The sequence below is a fragment of the Miscanthus floridulus genome, chromosome 8, assembly GCF_019320115.1.
Source record: "Miscanthus floridulus cultivar M001 chromosome 8, ASM1932011v1, whole genome shotgun sequence".
NCBI classification, from domain to species: domain Eukaryota; kingdom Viridiplantae; phylum Streptophyta; class Magnoliopsida; order Poales; family Poaceae; genus Miscanthus; species Miscanthus floridulus.
This window is the reverse complement of record NC_089587.1, coordinates 45,656,274-45,676,121: the sequence shown is the minus strand read 5'-3', so window position 1 is coordinate 45,676,121 and position 19,848 is coordinate 45,656,274. Positions and strand designations below refer to the sequence as shown.

Below are 19,848 nucleotides of genomic sequence, written 5' to 3'. Positions count from 1 at the left end.
TTAAGAATCGTAGAAAATTTGTAAAATGTCAAAACAAAATTTTGTTAGTCTTCTAATACACATATGTATACACCAAAAGTATAAAACATGTTTTAACACAATTTGTTTCTATAAAGATTGATCTATGTTATTCTTAAATCTTGAATTTTTTACAGTAGCCTAACATACTGCAGAAATTTCAAGATTTATGGCTAATAGAAACTCCCTATAAAGATTTATCAAGCAATAACACATATTTAATTGTACAGAAAACACAGAATATTAAACATGTGATTATTCACTTCTAATATGTAGACCTACTAATGTGAAGACTAACAAAACTTGGTTTTCCATTTCATGAATTTTCTATGCTTTTATATGATTTTTGGCAAGTTTCAGCCGGTTAAATAAAAATAAAAATAAAAACATATATACTCCAGGACCGACAAAGATCCACGGAGTCGCTGCTGCTACGGTAGAGAGGGGCGGGGGTAAAATTGACTTTTCGCGTGCTTTTCCGTTCCGTGAGCGGAGCGGCGGGGAAGGCACTCCGCGCTGGGATCCCAGGTGCGTGGACGATATAAACCTCACCCGTGTCCTCTTCCTAGATCCCAATCCACGCCCACGCTGAAGCCTCTGGCCGTCGGAGAAGCAAATCCCTTCCCATCCATGGCGGCGGCGGCGGAGCAGATCCCATCACCACCCACCTACAGGTTCCGGCCTACGAAGCGCGAGCTGGTCAAGTTCTACCTCCTCCCGGGCGCCCGTGGCCAGGATCCATTCCCCGGTGTCATCTTCGAGGACGACGCGGCGGGGAGCACGTTGCCCTGGGACCTCTTCGAGCGCCACGGCGTGGGGAGCGAGGACGAGGCCTATTTCATCGTGCGCGCCAGCGAAGCCAAGAAACCCGGCGCCCGCCAGGACCGCGGCTGCGACGGCGGCGTCGGGATTTGGAAGATGCAGAGCAGCCTCGAGAAGTGCCTGCGCGTCCGAGGCCAGAGGATCAGGGTCCATGTCAGCAATCTCAACCTGCACATGGGCAAAGGCAAGGACAGCGGCAGCGTCGGGTGGGTGATGCACGAGTACACCATCGCCGCGCCGCCCTGCCCGTCGCCCGTCAAAATCTGCCACATTGCCTTCAGCGGCCACGGGCGGAAGCGCATGCGCGTGCCGGATGGGCAAGAAATCTGCCAGAGTGGTGGTCACGCGCGCGTCGGCGCCACCGCGTCAGCTCTTCCTTGTTCTGGGGCAATGCTCGATCACTGCTCCTCGGGCGTGGCGTATGCTTCTGGAGACGAAGAATCCTCACACCTCGTTCTGACCGACGACGACACCTTCCGGCAGAGCCCTCTTCTTGATAGCAGCGACTTGCAGTGCTTCCCGTCTGCAGCGTCGGAGCAGTACCCAGAGTTCCCTCTTCTTGATAGAAGCGGCTTGCAGTGCTTCCCGTCCGCAGCGTCAGAGCAGTACCCAGAGTTCCCTCTTCTTGATAGCAGCGACTTGCAGTGCTTCCCGTCTGCAGCGTCAGAGCAGTACCCAGAGTTCCCTCTTCTTGATAGAAGCGACTTGCAGTGCTTCCCGTCCGCAGCGTCAGAGCAGTACCCAGAGTTCCCTCTTCTTGATAGCTGCGACTTGCAGTGCTTTCCGTCCGCAGCGTCAGAGCAGTACCGAGAGTTGGAGGCGCAGGTGACCATGCCGGTGGCGCGGCAGCTATCTGCAGGAGAACTGGGGTTCTGGAGCTCGATAGGGGCTGATGTGGAGAGCAATAACAGTTTTGATCAGGAGCAGTCCACAGAGGTCCAGAGCTGGGACACCGACGCCATGGCAACAGGGGTCCAGAGCAGCTTGGTGGTGCCCAACAACGGCGCCATGGCAACAGGGGTTCAGAGCAGCTATGTGGTGCCCAGCACCGGCGCCATGGCAACAGGGGTCCAGAACAGCTGGTTGGTGCCCAACAACAGCGCCATGGCAACAGGGGTCCAGAGCAGCTGGGTGGTACCCAACACCGGCGCCATGGCAACAGGAGTCCAGAGCAGTTGGGTGGTGCCCAACACTGGCGCCATGGCAGGAGACCTTGATGACTTCTGCAGGTCTTTACTGGCTAAAGTGCCGACCAACTGCGCGGTGCCGGACTTTGGCAACATGGCCACCAGAACGCTGGGCGGTGGCTGCTCATTGATCTGTAAGTAGAAGATTACTCTCTGGTCAAGAACTAACTCAGGAATCATTCGGAGCCAAAGAGCATGGAGCAACAGTTTCTAGTCTCTGGTCAAGAAGCTGTTCGGAGATATGCTGGGGGCTCAGCTTGTAGCGAGGAGAAGCTGTGCCAGGGGACTGCACCACCAATTTTTTTTGTAGCTAGGGGACTAGGATGTAAGCAGCTTGCACTCTGCGGTGACTTAGGAAGTTTATTATTCAGTGGTGGAAAGCCACCCACTAATGTAAACATTACTTATTTGTAGCCCTATCCTTCCCGGTGTTTTCCTCTCACAACATTTCAGCATAAGCATCAGCAAAAGCCAAATTTCAACATGTTGTTTGAGGAAAACACTGTTCCATGGCTGAAAAGTAGCCCAAGCAAACAGTGTAATGCTATATTCTTCCCTATAATCTGATTTAAAAAAAAAAGTTCTTCCCTTAAATATTCAGTTCATAATTGCCCAGGAGTTTGTTTAATCATGTACAGTACCTATATACGACCTACAAATATATGTGTAACAGCTGAGATTGCTGTGGAAATAGTGCACGCCTTATCGGCGGGCCCAAAATGCTACTCCGACAGACTAATCAGCTGATTTAATCATCACAAAACTGCCGTATAAGCCTATATCTCAATCTGGCAACCTTTAGTTTTTGTCTGTAGACCACCAAAAATAGCCTGATTACTAACTTGTGTGGGACGCCATGCAGCCGTCATACCAGACCTGGCAATGGAGCATGCAGCTCCTATCTGAAGCTGACGCCTTGAGAAAAACGATGCGATAATTTTACTTTTTCTTTGAAATTTTAGGGTTCTTGCACATGCGGATGCTTGCAGGAGTAACCTCCACTAGCTCATCTTCTTGGATAAACTCTATGCAGTCATCCAAACTGTAGCTTAAAGCTTCATCAAGAACCACTGCAAAATATGAAACACACAGAATTCAGCACTTGGATCAAAACCTAAGAGTCAATAGATACAAATATTGGTATAGTATTAAAGCATTTCCATGTATATGTTGCTCATTTCAGCACTTGCTGCTTCTCAGGAAGAACAACCTACATTGCCTGCAATACATGACTATATTCCAAGATCTCTACTCTTTCTTGTTCCAAAATTTTAACATTTATTTTGCAGTAGCTAAATTGGAAAGCTTTTCAGAAGAGAACTCACAGACACAGTACACAAATTTCGTCATATATAAGAATTAAAAGGTTGCAGGTCTGGTATCAGCAAAAAAAGAAAACCATCAAACTGCCAAGTGCTCAGAGAAAATAAATTATTACCTGTAGTTTCCTTGTTGGAACGAACATTTGTAGCAGCCTTTTTCTTGCACACATTAAGTGCTAAATCACCAGGTCTTTGATGGATACCAACAATTTGACCTTTGTAAACATCCTGCCCTGGTTGGACAAACAACACACCTCTTTCTTGTGCATTAAGAAGTGCGTAAGAAGTAGTGCTTCCATCTTCAAAAGCAACCTATATCATTTTATTGGAAGTTAGATGCTGGGGAAAATGTAAGAGAAAACCTCACTGCTTTTATTTTGAACTTATTCATACCAAGGATCCCTGATCACGTGAGCTAAGATCCCCAGCCCATGGGCCATAGCTGTCAAAGATTGTGTTCAGTATAGCTCTGCCACGAGAAGCTGTAAGAATTGCATTCCGAAGTCCAATGAGGCCTCTGGTAGGAATCTTGTATTTCAGCAATGTTGTTCCCTCCGGCCTACCATTCAAAATGATACTCATCAAGGCAGTGACTCAATAACACAAAGCAGAACGCAAAAGACTGGAGTATAATATGATTAATACAAGCCAAGTCAATAATTAAGCTTATCTTAATCCCCTTTTAATTCAAAACTGATTTTTTTCATAAACTAGAGCAATTCACCTGTTGCACGATTTCTACCCTGTCAGCAGATAAGATAAATGATTCATAATTAAGGACATAGCAGCTCCCAACTAAATTGTGCAAACTGATGTCAAGGGCGTCGAGGGGTAGGGTAGGCGCACCCCGGCTACGTAGTTCGTAGCCGTGATCCGTGTTGGGGCGAGGTTTTACCCCTCAGCGCCCGTTCTGTTAAGAGGTGAAGAAGGAGAAGTAATTGTTCTTGCTTACCCTCAAATGATGGATTACAAGGACTCTTATAGGCCATAGCCTTAACAGACTCTAACAAATCACTCCTAAATTAGAGGACCCCTTGATTGGCTTTCCTTTATTCTAGCCATTCCCTTGATTGGCTTCCCTTTATTCTAGCCACTTCCTAAACCGAGCCCTGCGCTGGTGCCTGCCGCGGTGACCGCGGCGGCCGCGTCGCCCTGGCGCGCTGCTGCACGCCTGGCATCCCAGGCCCTTCTATTCCTGGCATATGTGCGTCCCCACATGACATCTCTCCCCCCGTCGAGGAGCAGCTCGTCCTCGAGCTGGAAGTCCGGATACTTGGCGGTGAAGGCCTCGACGTCTTCCCATGTAGCCGATGCAGCCGACTCGCCCTTCCACTGGACAAGGACCTGGCGCACGCCGCGCGCCAATCGTGCCGCACGGCCCGCTCCGGCTCTGGAACTGACGCACCATGGTGGATGGGGGGCAGTGGTGGTGGAGCATCCGGTGGCGGCCCGCGGAACTTCTTGAGGAGGCCGATGTGGAACACATCGTGCAGCCGAGCGCGAGGCGGAAGGGCCAAGCAGGACAGCGACGTCATTGATGAGTTCGACGACGCGGTAGGGCCCGAAGTAGCGCGGCTTGAGCTTGCCAGTGACGGCCTAGGGAATGGACGATGCTGCTCGCTGACGAAGACGAAGGAGGGCCCAATCGCCCACCTGATACGCGACATGACGGTGGAGCTTGTCGTAGTGCTTCTTCTGGACCGCCTGTGCCTGCTCCAGGCGATAACGGATGCCCGCCAGGAACTCGTCACGCTCCTCCATGTTCCTGGCGACGGCGGCCACCCGTGTGTCCCCCGGCTCATAAGACCGGATGGTCGGAGGATCACGCCCGTAGACGACGCGGAACGACATGTCCCACAACGAGGACTGGTAGGCGGTGTTGTAGACGTACTCCGCCCATGGCAACCAGTGCAACCAATGTCGAGGGCGATCGCCGGTGAGGCAACGCAGGTACATGACGATGACGCGGTTGGCAGCTTCTGACTAGCCATCGGACTGAGGGTGGAAAGCCGAGGTCATGTGGAGCTTGGCGCCCATCAGGCGCAAGAGCTCTCGCCAGAACGTCGACGTGAAGACCAGATCGCGGTCAGACACCATGGACTGGGGAACGCCGTGAAGCCGCACGATGTCGGTGAAGAAGGCTTGCGCGACGGACTCGGTGGAGTACAGGTGTGCTAGGGGAATGAAGTGGCAGTACTTGCTGAACCTGTCCACCACCAGTCAAGATGACTGGACTTGCCACGGACGCGCGGCAATGCCTCCACGAAGTCGAGCGCGATGTCCGTCCAGACACCCTGGGGTACTGGCAGGGGAAGGAGCAGTCCTGCAGGGTGGAGGTGCTCCGATTTGTACCTCTGACATGTCACGCACGAGCGCACGAGGTCCTGCACCAGCTGTCGCATGTTAGGAAAATGAAAGTCGCGGCGGAGGCGATGTAGTGTGCGCTGGACCCCTTCATGCCCGTCCTCGTGCATGGCCACCATGATCTCCTGGACGAGCGGTGACGCCGGGGGAATGTAGAGGCGGCCACCGAACTGGACCACTGCCGTCGACGAGCGTCCATGGTGCGTCGCGGGAGCCTGCACAGGAGCTCGTCCCGTATGGCGACGAGGGCAGGGTCGGTGTCCTGCGCTTGACGGAGGCGCGTGACGAAGTCGAAACGCGGGGCGGAGATGGCGAAAATGACCCCCTCAGTCCGTGTCGCGGCGAGACAAGGCGTCCGCCACCACGTTCGCCGCGCCCGGTTTGTACTCGACGGAGAAGTCGAAGCCCAACAGCTTCCCTACCCAGTGGTGCTGGGGAATCGTGGCGAGACGCTGATCCAACAGGTACTTGAGGCTGTAATGATCCGTCTTGACGAGGAATCGGCGGCCCCAGAGGTACGGTCGCCAGTGCCGTATGGCATGGACGAGGCCGATGAGCTCCCGCTCATAGGCGGCGAGGGAGCGATGGCGTGGCGCGACGGGGCGGCCTGAAGAACGCAATCGGGTGTGCCGTCCTGGATGAGCACTGCGCCAAACCCGTGCGAAGAAGCGTCGCATTCCACGACGAAGTCCTTGGCGAAGTCCGGCATCGCCAGGATCGGGGCCGAGGTGACCGCCGCCTTAAGCGCGTCGAAGGCCGCGGCGGCTGCGTCGGTCCAGGAGAACCCTTCCTTCTTGAGGAGGGCGGTCAGCGGCGCGGCGACGGAGCCGAAATTGTGGACGAATTTGCGGTAGTACCCGGCCAAGCCGAGGAAACCGCGAACTGCCCGCGCCGAACGGGGCACCGGCCAGTCATGGATGGCCTGCACCTTGGCCGGATCCATGGCGACGCCCGCCTCGGAGATGACGTGACCGAGATACGAAACGGAGGCGACGCCGAAGGTGCACTTCGCCCGCTTGATGAAGAGGTGGTGCTGGCGCAGCGTGGAGAGGACGGCGCGGAGGTAGCGAAGGTGGTCGGCCCATGTCTTGCTGTATATCAAAATGTCGTCAAAGAAGACAAGGATAAACCGACGGAGGAAAGGGGCACAGGACGTCATTCATGAGCGCCTGGAATGTCGCTGGGGCGTTGCACAGCCCGAACGGCATCACCAAGAACTCGTAGAGGCCCTCGTGTGTACGGAACGCCGTGTTGTGGACATCACCCGGCCGCATGCGAACTTGGTGGTACCCGGAGCGAAGGTCCAGCTTGGAGAAGAATCGGGCGCCGTGGAGTTCGTCGAGCAGTTCGTCCACTACGGGAATGGGGAACGCGTCCTTGACGGTGAGGGCGTTCAGGGCGCGGTAGTCGACGCAGAAGCGCCAGGATCCCTCCGCCTTCCTGACTAGGAGGACCGGCGAAGAAAACACCGACGCGCTGCTGCGGATGATGCCCTGCTCCAACATGGCGGCGCATTGCCGTTCCAATTCGTCCTTGTGGGACGCAGGGTACCGGTACAGCCGGACCACCACCGGCTGCGCGCCCGGCTTGAGGACGATGCTGTGGTCGCGGGCACGCGGAGGCGGAAGCCCCTGGGGCTCAGCGAAGACGTCCCCGAAGGATGCCAGCAGTTCGTCCAGGAGGGACTCGCTGGCTATCGTGGTGCGGACGCCTGGCGCGCTGGTTGCCGCCACGCCCGTCCAGCACACGGCGCGCCCCTGACGCTGGAAAGACATCTTCCGCGCGCTGAAGTCCCAGAGCACCGGCCCCAAGGTCGCAGCCACTGCGTGCTGAGGACCAGGTCGTACCCAGGCGAGTGGCATCACGAAGAGATCGACGCGGAACGTGTCGTTGTCGATGGTGAGCGGTGCCTGCCGAATGACACCAGGGCAGGAGACGCGCTCGCCATTCGCCACGGTCGCCGTGAGGCGTGGGCGACGCTGCAGAGGCAGCTCCGGTACGGAGGGCCGCGTCCTCGGCTATGAAGTTGTGCGTGGATCCCGAGTCGAGGAGCGCGGTGAAGACGGCGGCGCCCACGGCCACCTGGATCTGCATGGTGTCGCTGAAGGACACCCCAGCGATCGCGTTGAGGGAGAAGTGCGGGGTCTCCTCCACGGTGGCGTCTTCAGCAGCAGCGGCCCCGTCGTCGGTGTCGTCCTCGATGACGCTGTCGAGGAGGAACAGTCGTTTGCAGACCCGATTGTGCCCGGACCGAACTTTTCATCGTAGTTGTAGTAGAGACCGAGGCGACGACGCTCTTCCTGTTCTGCCTGAGTCAGCCGCCGAACCGGCCGGCCCTCCACGGTGATCGTGGCCGGCGCGGCCTTGTCCGCCTTGTCCGCCGAGGGCGCCGGTAGGGCGAGTCGTGGTGCGGGCGCCTGCAGGAGCGGCCGATCGCGCGGGGGGACACGTGCGGCGGGCGCGACGTAGCTGTTCCGCAAGTCGATCTTGCGGGCGAGGCTCATGGCCGCCACCAGCGACTGGGGATTGTGGATCTCCACATCATGGCTGAGTGGTGGAAGGAGGCCGGCGGTGAACAGCTGGACGCGTTGTGCCTCGTCCAAGCGGCCCGCGCGAGGAAGCAGGGCCTGGAACCTGTCCTGGTAATCCGCCACAGTACCGGTTCGGTGGCAAGCCGCCAATTCGCCGAGGGGGTTGGATCGGAGGGGAGGCCCAAAGCGCAGGTGGAGGAGCTCCGTGAACTGGCACCAGGAAGGAGTACCCTTGTCCTGCTGGACTTGGTAGTACCACAGCTGAGCGCCGTCCTCAAGGTTGTACGACGCCATCCATACTTTCTCCTCCTCCATGATTCGCTGTTGATGAAAATAAGATTCACAGCGATTGATAAAGATCAGGGGATCCGACTTGCCATTGTAGCGCGGAAAGTCGAGCTTTTGGAAACGCGGCGGCCGGTCCTGGTGATGCTCCCCCGACCCAGAGTGTGCGGAGTGTGACGATCCACACGGCGGCGGAAGCGCGGCGTCCAGGAGCTGGATGGCCTGGGCGTTGGCCTCCACAGACGTCTGGAGGGTCCGGATGGACGCGACCAGGGAGTCCAATGTCGCCTGCAAGGCAGCGTTGGCGGCGTGGTTGACGGTGTTGTCGCCCATGGCGTCGACGCGAGGGAACGGCACGGCGGCTGAGGATGGTGCGGCGGCTGGTGTTGGCGAAGAGGCACGAGATGAACTAGATCGCCTAGACCATGATACCAGGTTGTCAAGGGCGTCGAGGGGTAGGGTAGGCGCACCCCGGCTACGTAGTTCGTAGCCGTGATCCGTGTTGGGGCGAGGTTTTACCCCTCAGCGCCCGTTCTGTTAAGAGGTGAAGAAGGAGAAGTAATTGTTCTTGCTTACCCTCAAATGATGGATTACAAGGACTCTTATAAGCCATAGCCTTAACAGACTAACAAATCACTCCTAAATTAGAGGACCCCTTGATTGGCTTTCCTTTATTCTAGCCATTCCCTTGATTGGCTTCCCTTTATTCTAGCCACTTCCTAAACCAAGCCCTGCGCTGGTGCCTGCCGCGGTGACCGCGGCGGCCGCGTCGCCCTGGCGCGCTGCTGCACGCCTGGCATCCCGGGCCCTTCTATTCCTGGCATATGTGCGTCCCCACGTGACAACTGACCATTGTTGAACTCACAGAAAATTGACCAGTCTGTTGGGTTTTGTTAGTTTGGATAGGTTCATATTGAAGTTTCAGTTTTTTCCTCAAATAAAAGTGTTCCAAATATACATGACGCTAAGAGTATTTAATTAAGTTTACTCTTAGTCCCATACTGTATTCACTTAGATTGGTGCATGGATTATGAAACTTACTTTTACACCCTTACTTAGTACTAGTAGTTATAAAAATATTGTGTTGAAAACAAATACTGTATGTCACTCAAGGATGGAAATGCTGGACTGAAGCACTGGACTCTTAAGGTTGAAACCAGTTGAAGCGTGATAAGTCGGAAGAATATTGGCACTAGTCTTATAGCCATTCCTATATCAAAATAGTATACAGATTGTAAACAAGCATTTCACCGATTTGATGAGATAATGAAAGTAGGCACAAACCCGTCAGCTTCCATGTCAACCATTTGTCCACGCCTTTTCCCCAAAAGCTCAACAACTGATCCCATGGACTCCTCTGGAACCTCAACAGCAGCTATCTGTAGCATAACAACACATATTAATTAAATGGGAAGTTGGGAACTAAGGACAAAGGAGTTCCAGGAATAATGAAGTAATAAAAGAAGAGGTTTGTTGCTAATAAATCAGTAAATAAATGTATTCCAACTCTCTATATACAATAAAGTATAGACTTACCTCATAAGGCTCTAGTAGTTTTCCATCCACTGTCTTGTTTATGACCTTTGGAGGTCCAATCATAAATTCATATCCTTCTCTCCGCCTGCAAAGTTCACATTGTTCTTAAGACAACCAAAAGTCACTCAATTAATGAAACTACCAAATTTAAGTTCTCACATATTCTCTATCAATATTGTGAGATGCAGTGTGCCTCTGCCACTAACAAGAAATGTATCAGCAGTTTCCCCGTCTTTTACTTTCATAGCCAAATTCCTTTCGAGCTCGCGATACAACCTGTCACGGAGATTTCGGCTAGTAACGTATTTCCCCTATAATAAAGAGAATGAGAAGAAGTAAATTTGTCAGTATTCTAGAAAGAGAATAAACCAAACTATTGCATTATATTTAACATGGTATAGTATTTCACAAGAGATGTAAGGACACTATCATGGAGGGCAATCATTTACACAATTCATTAAGATATAGAAGAAATTTAGCTTAACAATACCGACTTTCGATTATTAGTTTCCTTATTGTAGTTAACAAAAATTATTGAAGCATAACAATGCCAAAGTACTTTTAATGCAAGTGTACAAAATACCATTTTAACGTGAAAACTGAGAAAACCTTTTTATCTATAATTATGGCTTCTAGAAGGTTGACTGCACGAATTTAGAACAACGAATACAGAATACAAGAGATCATATGGAGTAATCAGGGTATATTTTATGGATTTCCCAAATCTTTAACACAGAAGAGCATGTTAGGAAGTAGATATAACATATTTTTTGTTAGCATGGAGGATAGACATACCTCCCGTCCAACAAAAGGTGATGTATTGATGGAGAAAGACATTCTGACTGTTGGCTCCTCCACTTTGATAGTGGGCAATGGTGTTCCTGTAACTTTATCAGCTATAGTTTCCCCAATCTGGATAGTCCAAAGCATATAGAATCATGTTATAAGTATAAATATGAACTGATTGAATAATGAATGTGAATGCACAGACACCTACCATGATATCATCCATTCCACATACAGCACAAATGTCACCAGCACTAACAGATTCAACGGGGACGCGGCTGAAGTTCTGATAAACAAAAAGCTCACTTACTTTACTAACCCTGCAAGCATCGTCTGGTGTACAAACCTGAAAAATATCTTAATCAATAGAAACTCTACTGCAATAATATGATAACAGGTGAAGAAAAATTTCTAATTTTATTCAAAAGAAGACTTAATAGACTTTGGAACCAATAGATGAAATAAAAACTTGACCAACAAGGAGGAACCATGTGGCATTGTATATAAGAAGAAATATGTAACCGAATTTGAGTCGAAGAGGATCCAAACCTGGGTGGTGCAGGGTTAAGCCACACCTTCCATGGATTGAGCTAGACTCAGATCCTTCAATAGATGAAATACATATAACGAGAAACTGAATCTGAAGACCCAATATATCACAATACTTTCATTTATAAAACACACAAAAAAAAAACTTAACCCCAAGGGAAGACTGCCCCAACGGCATTGTTTGAGAGGTAGAAACCATAATCACTTTGGGCCAGCAAGGGGCCCCGAAGGCTGCATACAGCGAGGGCCATTTTTTAGTGCAGCATCTGGGCACAAACTCGACCGAGGAGCACCACTATTGGGCACATCTAACCACTGCCCACCACACATATTTGCTCACCCACATGCAAGTCTGGGAGCCAAACTCACAACCGGTTCGTTGCACAACAGTGAGCCACCAAGCTATCAGTTCGTTCACATAAAACACAATAATTTCTGACTATATCATAACATTTGCTCACATGCATGTTGGGATCACAAGGATAAAATTTGAAAAATAGAATGCACCAAATGAGCTTCTAAAATGTAAGATAAAGGGATGTGGAGGCTGCTCAGGCCTCAATTAATCCCAGCAGTTCCTTTTATCTTATATATGATTTGCTTTACTCACAGACTTCCTCAAGAAATTTGAGATGAATCATAAGGCGCCAATCTCAAATAGAGAAGGCAAAACTCAGGTACTCATAAAAAATGCTATACATTTTATTATATTGCAAATGAAATTTACCAGCATTGTAGCATCGACTCAGTAATACTTTATCCAACATATATGTAGTAAAGAACCATATAACACCTCACTGTAAATGGATATTTTCACTCAGCAGAAATTTTAATCTCTCCTTTGGTTGAGCCTGTCTGTGATACTACCACGTTTTATATAACTTTCTAACTGGAATGTTCATGTTCACATTATTATGCCAAAATATGCACAAGCAGAGCAGATTTATACCTTGACCTCCATGCCACGCTGAAGTTCTCCTGCATGCAGCCGTCCAATTGCTATTCTTCCTTTGTGCTCATCATATTCAGTATTAGATACCTTCATAGAAGCCAGCAATTAAGCATTGATATGGAGGCAATGAAAGATAAGTGCAGATATAGGCTGTGAACACCAAAACATGTTGAGAAGCCAGAAAGCCATCTCAACAGAAAAATTTTCATGATAAAACAATTGGAGCTTTATAAGCATGAAGCCTGGAAGAAGCAACAAAATAGATAAGGTATTCATATTATGTGTTTGGTGAGTTTCGTGTTCAAATTAGCAATGGCACCCTTTTAGTAGAAATGAGTGTCCATGTGACACTAGTTTGGGAGAGATCAGCTGTGAACATGAATCGAGATTGGAGACTTACAAATCCAAGAGTAATAAAAATAATAATAATACAACAATTTCTTGATTGTGAATACAACAACAACAACAACAACAACAACAACAAAGCCTCACTCATTTCTTGATTGTGAATGTCGGAAGTAATTAATTTTCAATGAAGTTTTCACTTTTAGTGAATGCCAGATATCAGTCATCAACAAGAAACACCTATAAATTAATTTTCCATGACATGGCTTTCAGCATTTTAGGATAACGCTGTTGCTCATATTTGATTCGTATAATTGGTTAAGCATGAAATTTAAAGTTTCACCACATATGACGGTACATTAACAAACAAAACAGAAAAGAAACTATTGTTCTACAGTTTAGGAGGCACAATTCATGAAACAAAATCGATAGTTGCTAGTAAAGGAAGCATTTTTAGAGAAGCTGCTAAAACCACGACTCATACACATACACTGCATCCATGAAAATGAAATGTGTGGACTGTGAACAATATTCAAGCACCAACCATGCAAATCAGAAACAGAATATGATGCACCAGAAATAAAGAATGAAAAGAATAAAATTTGTAACTCACAAGCATTTGCAGGGCACCATCTTTCTCAATGCGTGGCTCTGGTATGCATCTAAGAATTGCCTCAAAAAGGGGTCCTAGGTCATCAGCTAAATTATCTGGAGATAGACCAGCCTTTCCTTTAATTCCACTTGCATAGACTGTTTGGAAATCACACTGGCATGTTGAAATAAAACATGAACATGTGGATTAGGACAAGACGCGTGTTGATAAACTGAAAACAAATTATATGAACAATAGGATAGCCATAATTATTTACCTGTTCATCAGTTGCATTTAATTCAATAAATAGTTCAAATGTTGAATTCACCACAAACTCAGGACGAGCAGTAGGTCGGTCGATCTTGTTTACAACTACAACAACAGCATGTCCAAATTCTAGAGCTTTCTTCAGAACAAACCTTGTCTGTGGCATAGGCCCCTCTACAGAATCAACCTATATAGCAGATAAGCTTCAATTAAGTAGAGGTTATATACAATATATACCACATTAGTGGTCTACCTACTGTTTTTTTCTTAAAAAAGGAGGATATACACTTGTTTCCTCAATGTAGATTAATACACTATTCAGAAAACCAGTTTGATAGGGGCTTGATACCATGCAGCGAAAAAGGGAATATGTACACATAATGCGAGTACAATGTTTGATTGAATATATACAAAAGGCATGTAAAAAATTGGTAGCATCCCATGACTATGTATGGGACAACTAACTGCAGTAAAGCACATAAAAATCCTAAAAAATGTGTCAAGTCCAAAAATAACCAAAACATGAAAGGAGAAAAAAGTCACTGTTTGGGAAATAAAACAAAGTCAAGTAGCTAGTACCACTAGCAGAACTCCTTCCACCATGTTGAGAACACGCTCAACCTCCCCGCCAAAATCTGAATGCCCAGGAGTATCAATTATATTGATTTTAGTGCCCTTATAGGTTATTGATGTATTCTTGCTCAGAATCGTGATTCCTCTTTCCCGTTCTAGGTCATTGGAGTCCATTATTCTTTCCTGCACAACTTGATTATCTCGGAAAACCTGCATAAGTTAAGCAATTAGTTTAATCCAACAAGGAGATCATTTCACAGTAAATGCAATACTGATTTTTGCTACAACATGGTGAGAGAACGGTGATCCGATTAAAGCAAGTTCAACAAATGGTTTATAATTTATCTCGTCTCCGTTGTTATAAACTCCTTTAATATGTTTTAATTTAACACTGATTTGTACTTTTGTAGTCTACTAGTCTTGTTGAGGTAATGCCCCAGACTGAATAAAGAGACACTATTTTACTTAATAAACAATCCAGATAGTTCAATGAAACCAACCAAACTGAGTGAATAAAACTAAGCAATAGGCTTCTTGTGGGATGGATGGAAGTAGTTTCTAGACCATTTGTAGGTCTCGACAAGTAGAGCACACCCACCACAATCATCTAGATTTTACAGGGTTGTTTAAGCCAGTATTCAGTAAGAGATATGAAGCTAATTTACAGGCTCTTAGACTCTGTGACTCTAAAAGATCGATTTTCTTATCCCTTTTAGCAAGCCTAGTCTAATGTTGTTGGCTCTCTCCCATTTTCGGTTGTGGGGTTGTCGTTTTTTCTCTGGTCCACCTCGGACCCCCCTTCTTCGCTTCTGCTCTTGTACAGTTTTTTCTCCTTGTTGTTTCTCGATCAGTTGTTGGGTTTCGATTAATCTTAAATAAAACTTTACAGTGGGGGCCTCCCCTGCTATATTTTAGGTTCAAAAAAAGTATTCAGTAAGAGATAAAGTTCTGGTATCATGCATCCACAAGTAATAACCGTCTTACTTCCCAAAAATTGTAATCAGGGAAGTAAAATTGAAGTTCCATCAATTAGTTTTTATGTACTTATATGACTGCCAATTATGGGACTGCTTCTAGAAGTGTGTATACATATTAAATGTCAAAAATACTGTTTGAAGGGAGATCAACTTTAGGTTTCCAACACAATCTTTTTCTCAGACTCAATTCTCATAAAAGTCAAATGATTGAGCAACCAGATGATGAGAAAACAATACATACCAGATGCTAACCTAACATGTTTGTATTAGACCATTTAAAGCAGTTCTGCTAAACTAACTAACCGAACAACGGAAACAAATAATAGTTGACTATCCATGCAAAACAAGTAAAAACAATCCAGCCAATACAAATTCAGATGTTCAGTCAGTATAGGAGCACCATCACTCTGTATAAGTGGCAATTAACATGCTACAACAAAGATATGGAGCAACAGTTCAAGGTGGTAATAGTCTTGAACATGATATATCTGTGAGCATATAGATTGAATGGTGGAGAGATTCACTTTGCAATAAATCTCTGATAAACATAATCACAAAGGTAACAAATGCATACTAGAATGTACCTTGGCTTGCCTTAACATTGAATCCACCAAAGTTGTCTTCCCATGATCAACATGAGCAACAATTGCTATATTCCTCACATCTCTTCTAGTTGTTTGACTACTCTTCCCTGCTGAATAATCCAGTGAAGAATGTACATTAAATTGGCATTGTTTCAACAGAAAAGAAGGAAAGCTGGCCGACGCAGATAGACAACAAAATGGCTTGAAGGAAATTTTGGGACAATAAGCGGTCACTCAATGCTTCTAGGAAAATTGATGAATTTGGAAATTTGAATTTCCACAAAGTGTAGGGCATGATATAAAAATGCAGATGTCATTGATATGGACCACTACGTCACTACTTTGATAAAACCCGATGGTGTAGCCAACAATATGGCGATCTATCATCAAGTTTCATTAAGCGCCAAGGACTAACTGCTCAATCATGCATTAATTAAGGCTTTGGTAGCTATCAGCTTTCTTGAACCCGTGATTGTTGCAATGGAGAGAAATGCATCCTTGTGTGACTTGTTCATCTAATTACAGAAACAGGCAAACAGAGTTGTAGGCTTGTAGCAATAGGTTGCTCAAACGTTCCATGAACAGAAAACCGTGGAGCCTGACAGAAAGAGCTATCAAGTTACGCAAAAGAACACATCAGAAGCCCACTGAAATGGACTCATGAGCTCGCTATGTTAAATTACTAATCAGAAAGTAAATCAGTGATCAACTCATGAGGGTGCTAATCTAACCTCGATGCCGTTCACTGATCAAGCAAAAAAAACGTACAACACCCAGGGGCAGAGCTTCCCATATGGCAAGGTATGGCGCTTGCCATACCTTGATTTTCCTGGAACTCATACCCCAAAATCACACCTCCTGCCATGAATGTTTCAAAGAGTTCAAGAACTGCTAGTCTGCTGCTCTAAAGAAAAAGAACAATATGTTTAAAGCTGAATCGGTATCTTGTATATCATATCTGGGCTGCAGGCTGCTTGTGGGCTTATGTGGCTTGCTAGCAAGGGCCCAATTAAGATAGCGTCCAGGTCCAGGCACTGCTCATGAGAGCTACGATGGAGAACAGACCAAGAGCCGCCATTCAGAAGTTCGGAACCTTTCGTATACCCATCGCAGTGCCCTAGCTTCCTCGATCAATCGGCCATTGGCCATCGCCCATCGTGGATCGGTAGTGGTGCTCCGCCGTCCTGGCCCTGGCCTGGGCATCGCCTTCGTCAATTCACGCGAGCGCCGGAGTGAACGAACCAGCAAACTGCAAACGATGGACAGCAGGATAGGGCAACGCTCATACTCCTCTCTCTGTCCAATTCCATCAGGGATCAGCCGATCAAGGTAATTTAATTTATTCTATTGTTTATTGTATTGTATTTGTTGGAATGTTGGGTCATTAATTAATAACTTGTTGATTAATTTCTGAACCATATTATTGACAGAACATGGATCCAAAAGAAAAGGGCAAGGTCAATACCAAAAGGCTCAAAACAAAAGGTAATAAGGTATACTGTAATCTCAATATCTCATAGAGTTATAGATGGCAATTGGCGCATTTGATACATAAAACTAATTGGAATTTCTGCTCATAAATCCTAATACACTTTAGTTACTGATTGGTGTGGTCGAATGCAGATTTGAGGACCTTTTGGTCTAGTGGCATCACCTCCAATTTTTCTCCCCGTGAAGCTGCAGCAGCAAATGTTCCATATGTTGAAGACCAAGGAGGAGAGGAAGATGACTATAACTCAAATGCTGAGTTTGAACAGGCTGTGTATGCAGTGGAAGAGGAGATCGAAAGGGACAGGGCAACCATACAAGCAGAAGAGGAGATTGAAAATCATATAGAAGCTGAGATGGTGGAATCTGATGCACAGCCTGAAGGTATTATAACTCAGTTCAACCCAGATCACATTATCACTGATCCGGGACTTCGTATACCAATTGATCGATTTCATGTGGACATTAGAAGTGATGTTAGGAGGGCTTACATAGCAAAGTGACCAACTCAACCAACTGGTTATAATTTTCCTAAAACAGGGAAAAATAGATGCTTTCATGAAAAGTGGTTCAAGAAACATCCTTGGCTTGAATACAGTGTCGAAAAGAATAAGGCTTATTGTTTCTATTGTTATCTTTTTAAGCAAGATCGCATGGATGACAAATTGACCTCGAGAAAATTAAGAAAGCATTCCAGAAGAAGAAAGATAGGAAAGTGCAATTACCTAGATCTCCTAGACGCAACTAAAGCTTCATTGTCACTCGGTTTGTCTCTTGATTTCACTTGCACCTTTTTAGTATTCTTCTTTGACGTTAGATTTCTTCTATATATTATTTATATATTTTTGTTTGTATATTTCATGCTTGATGAACGAAATTCATTAAATTTTACATGTATACAAAGCAACATTAGTTTTAAATCTTATGCTACCTAATAAGTAGCTATATTCTCTAGTTCGGCATCCCGCCACACCTCAATTTAATTTCTTCCTCCGCCACTGACAACACCGTTCGTGGAATTGAGAAATTAGAGAGAGAGAGGAAGCAGGAGTTGGTTTACCGGAGGGAGCCGGGGAGCCGGCGACTTCCTTGACCTGCTCGAGAGAGGCAGAGGCCCTGAGAGAGCGGGTTCTCCGGCGTCGGAGCGAGCCGGGGGCACGCAGCAGGCACCTTCCGGAGGCGGCGAGGTGCGCGGAGCTGGCCGACGGCGGCGTGGAGCGGCGGGCGGAGGGGCCGGCGCGTAGGGTGAGGGTCTGCATCTGCATGGTGGCCGGTGGTAGAGGGGGTGCCGCGGCGGGTGGCTGCGGATGGGGTTAGGAGGTTTTGTAAGGCGGGCGGGGAGCGGGAGTCGGGAGTGGCGGTGGAGCCCCGGCGGATTGCGGCCACCAAGCTACCTGACTCGGGTGAGTGTACCGCTGCTAGGGAAGCCACGTCGGCCGCCGGCGCGCAATCTTGGTCCTTGGAAAAGCGGGAGAAAATTCATCTTCTTTTTCGCCTTTTCCATTTTATTTACCACGAGTATATGCTTAGCGTTCCTTCCATCGTTATCTTTATAATTTTTTCTAAAAAAAGAGAAGATGTTATTCACAGTAAAAGCGAATGAGTACGGAGTAGCAGTAGTAAAATGTCTCACGGCTCCCGGTTCGCTTGGGCTTGTTTGACTTATAAGTCATATTTTTTCAGCCAACGAATAGTATTTTTCTCTCGCATCAAATCAACCAACAGTACTTTCAACCATGGCTTATCAGCGTGCTTGAATAGTGACTTATACTCCATCTATCTAGAAAAACATGCAACTATGAGTTGCGTGTCAGAAAAAGTAGTTCACATTTGACCAAACTTCTACCGAATAGCATTCATATTTATAGCTTCAAATCAATTTATTATGAAAATATATTTCATAACTAATTTAATAATATTTATTTGATATCATAACTATTGATATTTTTTTATCAATAATTAGTCAAACATATTATAACATACGGAGTATGGAGTAATTCTGTGGTAGAATTGCATGTATTCATAGACGGCGGGAGTACCTTTTGTCAAGTTGACATACAGTATGGATGATATACTAGCAACCGCACATGGGCTTCAGACTTGGGTACACGGGCCGAGAGACTGACTATATGTCTATACCTGGCTACCTGCTGATATTTTTCTATCTGCCGTGTCGTGATTCAAGCTGCGGCGCTCGTGCTGCAATTGCTGATCTGCCAATGCGGTGATGCCCTAGCTCATGGCTAGATCTGATGTAGACGCAAGCATGCCAGTTCATCGCTCGGTCTGCCGTATCGGTGCCGCGGTGCCAAGCTGCCACGATCACGTCAATCAGGTAAACCCAAAGTGCCCAAACCGCCGAAGGTTCGATCATTTGTTCTTTGTTGAATATTTTAATTGGTTGGTCAATTTATGAACCACGGAATAAAATAAGGGCCCTCCTATATGTTAGGTGCCTAAAATTTTGCATCTGATCAGGCAATGATCTCATTCATTAGATCTTAAATCAAATGGCTTTGGAGCTTCTTCTTCCTTCGTTTGTTTCCTTCCGTTGTCAGATGCTTTCGCCCTGTTTGTTTGGATTGGTTTGGCTTATAAGCCACGACTGAAAATACTGTTGGCTGATTTGATATGAAAGAAAAATATTGTTTGTTGACTGATAAGTCATGA

General features: G+C 47.0%; 2 protein-coding genes across 3 annotated transcripts; both read right to left on the bottom strand.

Moving 5' to 3' along the window:
• Positions 1-2,566: 2,566 nt before the first annotated feature.
• On the bottom strand, positions 2,567-18,515 carry LOC136476283 (putative elongation factor TypA-like SVR3, chloroplastic). Of its 2 annotated transcripts, none has more exons than XM_066474055.1 (14): positions 18,239-18,515; positions 15,691-15,797; positions 14,136-14,339; positions 13,567-13,743; positions 13,311-13,463; positions 12,350-12,439; positions 11,063-11,197; positions 10,861-10,977; positions 10,225-10,376; positions 10,066-10,150; positions 9,814-9,908; positions 3,743-3,908; positions 3,466-3,661; positions 2,567-3,097 (listed from the first exon to the last, which is right to left on the bottom strand). In XM_066474055.1, the coding sequence occupies exons 1-14, from the start codon at positions 18,441-18,443 to the stop codon at positions 2,967-2,969; spliced, it is 2,013 nt and encodes a 670-aa protein (XP_066330152.1). In that variant the 5' UTR covers positions 18,444-18,515; the 3' UTR covers positions 2,567-2,966. The 2 variants fall into 2 exon arrangements, with proteins under 2 accessions (XP_066330152.1, XP_066330151.1); XM_066474054.1 differs by having other exon boundaries at positions 15,691-15,800; positions 18,239-18,514.
• LOC136476285 (uncharacterized) lies at positions 7,570-9,798 on the bottom strand. The gene has a single exon (XM_066474056.1). It carries the CDS (start codon positions 8,860-8,862, stop codon positions 7,732-7,734), a length of 1,131 nt encoding a protein of 376 aa, XP_066330153.1. The 5' UTR covers positions 8,863-9,798; the 3' UTR covers positions 7,570-7,731.
• Positions 18,516-19,848: the final 1,333 nt, after the last annotated feature.

Coding starts and splice junctions, on each gene's coding strand:
- LOC136476285 (XM_066474056.1), bottom strand. CDS start 8,862: ATGGGCGACAACACCGTCAACCACGCCGCCAACGCTGCCTTGCAGGCG.
- LOC136476283 (XM_066474054.1), bottom strand. CDS start 18,443: ATGCAGATGCAGACCCTCACCCTACGCGCCGGCCCCTCCGCCCGCCGC. Junction 10,151..10,224: donor ACAATATTGATAGAGAATAT/GTGAGAACTTAA, acceptor TGAACTTTGCAG/GCGGAGAGAAGGATATGAAT. Junction 9,909..10,065: donor AACTACTAGAGCCTTATGAG/GTAAGTCTATAC, acceptor GTTATGCTACAG/ATAGCTGCTGTTGAGGTTCC.